Below are 7991 nucleotides of genomic sequence, written 5' to 3' on the forward strand. Positions count from 1 at the left end.
TTGTTTAGTGATTTGGTTTTTGGTCGCAGCCATGCTTGTGGTGTTGTATTTTACGCCTTCTTGGTGATCTCTTCTAATAAAAAAATGCCTTTTAAGCTTGTTTAAGCTTTAGTGGCTTTTTATTGGTAGGCTAGCCAAGTTTCACGGAACACTTGCATCTCAGTATGTCTTCATAAAAAAAAGTTTTGCTGGAGTGAACCTAAGTGCATCTAGCTGCGCAAGTGGAGATGTGCAAAACATATACTGGGAATTAGAGGGAAATTACCTCTCAAGAAGATTACAAATATCAGCATTGCCAGACAAATCTCGACAGTCTGCTTGTGTGGCAATATGCAATGATCTCCATGAGTTAGGGGAGTCTATCCAAGGCCGATCATTAAATTCAATCTGATTATGATTCTCCATATCACCAATTGTGCCCTGATGCCAGCTGTCCGGACTCATGGAATCTACTGGTGCAGGCCAACCAAGACTGCTCATCCATAGTGCTCTCTCGTCCCAAGAACCATTCAGACTTTGGTTGTCTTCTTCTCGTAAAGTTTCACCTCTTGATGAAGGAGTTTCTTGGAGTTCACACGATGTGCTTATGGTACTTGGGGAGATATCATCCATATATTGATTATCGTAGACAACACGATGATCATCGTACCTTGCAAAGTTTGAAGCTTTAGAACTTTCTTGATAGTGAACACACGAGTTTACCAAGTTTACACGATCTTCCTGACATTGATTTCCCTTTGTGTCTATCTTCTCATCATATTGTCGATTTCCTGAACCGTCGGAGTTAACAAGGCTCTCAATTGCTAGCCCAATAGACTTCTCCGCAGATGGATTTCTATCATCACTATGTTGTTCATCAGCCCTGCACTTCGTGAAAACAAGTATTGCTTTAGGCATACGTGAGAGTAGGCGGAAAGCAATTACTCCCTCCGTCCCGAAATAAGTGTCTCAAGCTTAGTATAAATTTGTACTAGAGATAGTACAAAGTTGAGACACTTATTTTGGGACGGAGGGAGTACTAAATAGATACGACCAAGGACAAACCCAACTTCTCCATCTAAGCTATTTGAAACAGTAAGTTTACCTATTATTTTGCAGACTACATTCATTTGCATCTTGTGAATCTGTCTTGCTGCTATCGTCTCTGTCCATCAGAAATTGCAGACATGACATGTAAGTTCTTTTACTATGCATCATCAAGAGCATACTACAGACTTAAATGTGTTGTGACATTCTAAGAAGGACGCCGCTAACTGCCACACGTGTGGGCGTTAAGAAATCTGCCCACACGTTTTGTCTGGTGCCTAAGAGGACCAGCCCACACATCTGTGTGTGGGCAAAACAACTAGCGCCCACACGCCTCTTTTTTTCCCTCCCGGTCCCTCTTACACGCGTGCGTGTGGGCGAAATAGATAACGCCCACACGCCCGGTACGTCAGGCCCGCACGCCCCACGTGACACTTTACCGTGCGCCCCGCAGTTGCCATGGGCCGGACCCTCGTCCATGTTCGTTTAAGTGCAGTTGCCATGTCGCTGAACTACGGTTGCCATGTCGGACAACTACAGTTGCCATGTTTGCTCAACTGCAGTTGCCATCTCAGGTCAAAGTTCCAGATTGCCATTTTTTGGACAACTACAGTTGTTGCCATGTGTGGTCTGGTCTACTGCAGTTGCCATGATTTCAAAACTTTAGGAGTTGCCACCTACTAACACTAGGCAGTTGCCATGTAGCGCTACAAAAAAGGCATGACAAAAAACGTTCGGGTAAAAAGAGAGAGTTGCCATGTGCTCACAAGCACGCTAGGGCAGTTGCCATTTAAAAAAGAAAGAGTTGCCATCTGCTTACGTGCACGCTAGGGCAGTTTGCCATGTACCATGCCAAACATATGGCAACTGACATGTTCGGGTAAAAAAAAGAGAGTTGCCATCTGCTTGCAATCACACTAGGGCAGTTGCCATGTACACTGCAAAACGCATGGCAACTGGCAGCTTAGGTGTGGGAGAGGAGGCGGGCGTGTGGGCGAGATGGCAAACTGCCCACACACCAGCCCTTGTGCGTGACTGAAACTGGTGTGTGGGCGAACTACTAAACGCCCACACACCAACCCCTCCGTGTGGTAAAACGGATGTGTGGGCGACCTATCTCACACACCACACACGCGAGTTGTCCTACGTGGCATACAAAATCAGCTAATTCGTGCCAAGATTTGTGCAGAAGTTACTGGACGGTGATGGAGGCGTGTGGGTGAGTTGGCTAACGCCCACACGTGTGGGCGTTAACATTTCCGTCTAAGAAAAGACCAGGTAAGACAAACATGTAGAAGTTACTGCGGTTAAAAGAATAATTCAGAAATCCTTTTTATCCACCAAAACTGTCTCAAGCCATCTTATGTACTCCCTCTGTAAAGAAATATAAGAACATTTAGATCACTACTTTAGTGATCTATAAGCGCTCTTATATTTCTTTATGGAGGGAGTAAAAGAAAAAAGAAGTGCTAATACCTCGATGCCTCAGGTCTGCATTTTGGTGGGTGTGGCCTAACCGGTCTTAGTAGATTCCACACTTCATCGTTAATAGCATCTCCGTGACGCAGCAGCTTTAGACGAAGCATGGACTGCAGGATATCAAAGAACAGTTTAAGGTGAGAAGCAGTGGTGATTGCATAAACATGCTTCAAAAGGACGGGAGAAAAAAAAGTAGGGCCTCATGAAATAGGACAGAATACAGATACCAATACCATGCCAATAATCTTCCAGGGAGTAAGTAAATGAGTTCATGCGAGCAGACAAGTACTATGGTATTTAACAGACTTTGCAGTAGAGGGAAGAATAATCTTGTCCCCGGAGGAAGGAATAATGAAAGAAAAAAAGAATCTTTATTTAAGTTAGTTGCTAATGCCAGGAATATGTTGAGGGAGGGAACTCTGTTAAGCAATGAAATGCATGCACCACATTTCTGCAAACAAGAACAGCTTTCAAGGATGGCAATTGTTCACAACCACGCTGTCACTGCCTTGTCCAGTTAAAAGTTCATTTTTCCTAGGTACCACCGCACATCAATATTGGCTGGAGTTGGAGTAAAGGAAAAACAAAAAACAAAAAAGTTTCTAAGTAACTGAAGGTATGGCAGGAAAAAAAACACAACCTAAAAGGTGATGCCATTAAGAAGAATTGAAATTTGCGTTGTACTTTGCAAAACTAAACTGCCCAGCCATTACTCATATTTATGTCCCTGGTACATGCTATAGCAAGTAACCTGTGAAGTCATGTGGTATGGTTTGTTTGGCTTGTTGGCCACAATTGTGCAGCACTCAGAATCTCCACATGATACAAACCAGAGATGATATTCACTCGTGACATCTCATCCATCAGATATGAGAAGCCACAACTTTTTTTCTTTTTCTTTTGAGGGGTGCAAACTATAGCCCCCTTTTTCAGGGATCCAAGCCATAACCTCAATCAGTCTGCCATTGAAACGCCCATCCTACTGTACTGAACGTAAGGGCCTCATTCTAAGGCCGGCAAGCGCCTCCGTTCTAAAAACTGTACTGAACGTTGCTCCGCTGTCACCAGCAAATTAGTTGCATATTACTGCCATTGAAAGTACTACTACGTATGTTAACCTTTCTCATTCATGATGACATACAAACAGATCTGTAAAGGTCATGAGCGGCTATAGGGTACTAGAGTTTCCATGAGCAACATTATCGGATCTTTTGGTCAAGCTTTTGCGACTATCCACCAGAGTCACAAATAAGATCACTAACTAGTTTGATGGTCACTTTATAACATGTAAGGGGCTGTCAAGTTTTTAGACCATTCCCGTTTATTTTTGGTTGAGCCGAAATAAAGCATGATTATGGAATTTGCACATGCCATTGATCAGCAATGCCAGTTGGGAAACCGATCTACCAAACAGTTCTCCGGCCCCATCCTTGCGGGTCTAAAACCAACAACTCACACTTCTTTGGTCGTCTTAAATAATGTTTCCAAAACGATACTAAAAAAAATGCGTCACTGATCATTAATTCATGGTTGATGGAGTAGTACTGTATAGGAAAAGAATTCTATGAGACCAGGTCTCACGGGTTAGCAGATGAGACTCATCCTGATGGATGACACGTGACATTCACAAATCACAAAGCATCTACCCACCCCCACCTTTTTTTCTTTTTCTTTTGAGGGATGCAACGTGAACTTTTTTGATGGAATACGAATTTACCTGGATCCTGCCTTTGTGCCCGAACCGAGAGACGGCGTGTCGATCCGCGAGCGCAGCGAGCTCTCGCCTGCGGCGATGTGCCATCCGAGCGACAAGCTCCTCCACTGCGCGGCGCCCGCGTACCGTCCTGACCACCAGCTTGGGCGGCCGAGTGCCCTTGATATGAAGGGCGAGCGACTCGACTGCGTTGCGCAGCTGGGTCGGCGACGGAGGCGCGGACTGCGAGAGCGGGAGCTCGTTATTGGCGGCCTCCAGGTCCTCCTCCGGAAGCGAGGCAGCCCCGCTGAGCTTCTTGACGATGCATCCGACGCGGCCGCGTGGCGAGCCATCGGATTCAGAGGTGACGTCGCCGGAGACGCGGGGCGTGACGGGCCCCACGGCCTCGATCTCGCGCCAGCGCTGGATGAGCGAGGACGCCCGCGGGCCCGACGGCGGCAGGTCCGGGCCGGCGGTGGTCGTGGAGGAGGCATCGGACGGCGCCGGCGAGGGCGCGCGGAAGACGGCGGCACGGGCGGCAACGGGGCGCGTGGCAGAGGCGAGCGCGGACAGCTCGGCCTCCCTGTCGCGGCGGCGCGCATCGGCGGGAGGCGGCGGCTCGGAGGCTATAATCCGCCTGCGCCTGGGCGTGGGCTCGGCGGGCGCGGCGGGCGCGGCGGCGGCGTCGGAGAAGGAGTGGCGCGGCGGCGGTATAAGGACGTTGACGTTGAAGAAGCGCCTGTGCCTGGAGGTGGAGGTGGAGGTGGAGGGGTCCCTCCATGGTGCGGAGTCGTGGGGCATGGCGGCCAGGGAAGAGGCCATGGGGAGAAGGGTCGGGGCAGGCTAAGAATGGGCGGTGGTGGCGGGAGGACGCGTGTGCGGTGGTGAATATAAGGAGAGAAGAGGAAGAGAAGCTCCACGCTTCCTGCGATCCTGGGATTGCGGTTTTGCTATGCTATTTTCCGCTCCGGCGCAAGGAGAGAGAGAGAGAGAGAGAGTTGGAATGAGCCGTTGCGCACGGGAGCGCGGAGCCACAGAGCAGAGCAGAATGGCGGGGGAGAAGAGAGAGAGAGAGAGAGAGAGAGTTTGCTCCTGAATTTAGGCGGAGGAGGCGGGGGAGGGAAGAAGGTGCCGTTACGGCGTTAGCGCGGGCGTGGTTTCGGCGCCATTCCACCTCGCACCCTTTCCCGTTTCGGGCCACGGTGGTTGCCCTGCCATGTGCCATGTGACGTGCGCCCGGGTCGTCGTCTCGTCCCTGCTCCGCCCGCGCCGGTGTTGGTCTCGTCTCGTTAGGTGCTGCATGCGTCGCGCTACACGTTGCTTTCTCACAGAATGTGCTTGCTTTGCAATTGCATACAGGCTGCGCATGCCGGGTGTTCCTTCCGACTCCGACCCCTCCTCTCCTCTCCTCTCCTCTCCTCTGCTACATGCCGACTTCAGCTCCCTTTTTGGGGCATTTTTCTGGGTTTTAGTTATCAGTATTATTATTCCCCAAAAGTTATAAAGTCTTGTCTGTCTCCCAACTGCGAGCTACCTTTTCTGCACTGCTCTGTCCGACGCTTATCTATGCGTGTGAATCTGCGGCTCACAACGTACGTGACACGTCCACCGTTATCCACGCGTGCTTCTCACAGGTTCTTTATATTATAGTCCTTCCTATAAGAGGCTTATTACTCCACCACGTGGTACGAGTGAATCCACATGATGGCGTTTTCCGTTTCCATCTCATAATCAAAGCGAGGTGCGGTAAACTATATCTACTCTATTCTGCTCTGACTAAATCCGCCAGGCGAGACCATCAACTTGTCCACCTCCTGCTATGGTGTATCCACGACCACGACCAGTTAAACCCTCAAATTCGCCTCTAAATGCATGGACTTCAAGGGAGGAACACCATATCGTTGACTAAGCTTCAAGCTAGGCTTTGCCAATACAAGACATGTGCTCGGCTGCTCGCCACCCACGACGTCTCGAGCCCAACAACAACAAACAACGATGTCTACGTGCTCTATATTCTACCAATATTCTACCAACAAAAAACTACCACATTCCATGAAACCGTACCCAGAAACTACCACTTTACAAATTTATACCAAAAACTATCACTTTTTTTTATTAATCCGTGGCAAAAAACTACCACTTTCGGAAAATAACCAGTTTAGAAGATTTAAACATGTTTATGACAAGTGGGGCCCACCCGTCAGGGCTGATGTGGCAGGAAAGTCAACTTCGTTATTCCAGTCCGTTAAGTTGACCGCTATGATAGGTGGGGCCCACACGTCATTCTTCTTCCTCCTTCTCCCTCTCTCTGGCATTTTAACAAACACCTCATGTTCCACCCTGTGCGCTTGTTCCACCCTGCCTCGGACCCCATGGGCTCGAAGTAGGCGAGGTCCATCTCATCGGCGACGGCGGACGTGGCGAGCCACTCGTCGAGCGTGACCACCGCCCTCGCGTCCACCGTGCGCACGCCGGCGTCGTTGCATTTGACACATCTCCGACGGATTCGACGCCGGTGGCTTCGCCTCGTGCCCGGACCCCGCCAAGTACTTCTCCCTGCTGGAGGTCGCGGGGTCCGAGAGCTGCGCGACCTCCTGTTGTCAGAGGAGATGGCCGCGGTGCGTGTGCTGGTGTACGTCTCGCACCTACCATGGGCGGGGCAGGTGGTGCGGGCCGCCGGCGTGCCTGCCGCGGCGTTCTTCTCGTAGTCGTGCGCGATGAACTCGTCTACGGGGAGGTGTGGGCAGGGCGGCTGGCGCTGCCAGTGATGGGCGGGCGTGAGCTGCTCGCGCACGAAGCGTTGGGCATGGAGCTGGGGCCGAAGGACCTGCCGCCATCCCCGGTCCAACGCATAGCCGCGGCCCTACTACCACGTACGGCCACGAGAAGCAGCGGTGGCGGCGGCGGCACACGAGCATGCGGCGGCGCGCGCATGGGCACGCGGTGGCGGGTTGCCTCTAGGTGGGCGACAGGGACGACGCCAGTGCTCGCCGTGGGGCACGAAGATGAGGTGTTCGTTGAAATGGCCAAGAAAGATATAGGAGGAGGAAGAAGAAAATATATACTGATGTGTGGGGCCCACCTATCATAACGGTCAACTTAACAGTCAAAATAAAATGGTGTTGACTTTCTTGCCACATCAGTCCTGACGGGTGGGCCCCAATTGTCATAAATGTGTTCAAATCTTCTAGACTGGTCATTTTCTGAAAGTGGTAGTTTTTTGCCACGGGTTAGTAAAAAAGTGGTAGTTTTTGGCACAAATTTGTAATGTGTTAGTTTCTGGGCACGGTTCCATGAAATATGGTAGTTTTTGGTTAAATACTCATAAAAGTATGAAGCATCATAAACGTAATAAAAAGGCGTCATTGTTGCCACTTCGCGAAACCGACATGACCTTGTCGACGATAGCGAGAAAGTGTTTGTGCACGTGCATCTAAGGACCAGCGCACTTTAGTCACACTTGTTGCCATTAAACTCCTAAATTGATTCAAAGTGCCCGACACCAGATCTCGCCATCCGGCAGGCACGACGAAAAATTCTAACATTGTTGCAAACAAGGAGATGGCATAAATCTTTCGAAGCTTCGTCAACTCCGTCTAGATGAACAAACATGAAAAGGATTGAAGGTTGAAAGACTAACTCCAAGAAAAAGCATCAACAAATGTCTGAGCGCCACCCTTCGTGAGGATTAAAAAATCTAACCTAAAATACTAGTCGGAGCCAAGGCGTCGGGATTCCTTCTCTCTGCCACCGGCCACCAAAGTGGTAGGCAAAGGGGAGATGAATCACACGC

General features: G+C 49.9%; 1 protein-coding gene across 1 annotated transcript in view; it reads right to left on the minus strand.

Annotated features, from left to right (window-relative positions):
- LOC119363539 overlaps positions 1 to 5362 on the minus strand; it is a 7346-nt gene extending 1984 nt beyond the window's left edge. The window contains exons 1-4 of the mRNA XM_037628913.1: positions 4223 to 5362; positions 2503 to 2615; positions 1085 to 1144; positions 266 to 862 (exon numbers count right to left, since the gene is read on the minus strand). Of these exons, the coding sequence (XP_037484810.1) occupies positions 266 to 862; positions 1085 to 1144; positions 2503 to 2615; positions 4223 to 5020 (1568 nt within the window). The 5' untranslated portion in view covers positions 5021 to 5362. The remainder of the gene's footprint in view (positions 1 to 265; positions 863 to 1084; positions 1145 to 2502; positions 2616 to 4222) is intronic.
- Positions 5363 to 7991: the final 2629 nt, after the last annotated feature.

This window comes from Triticum dicoccoides, chromosome 2B, assembly GCF_002162155.2.
Source record: "Triticum dicoccoides isolate Atlit2015 ecotype Zavitan chromosome 2B, WEW_v2.0, whole genome shotgun sequence".
NCBI lineage: Eukaryota > Viridiplantae > Streptophyta > Magnoliopsida > Poales > Poaceae > Triticum > Triticum dicoccoides.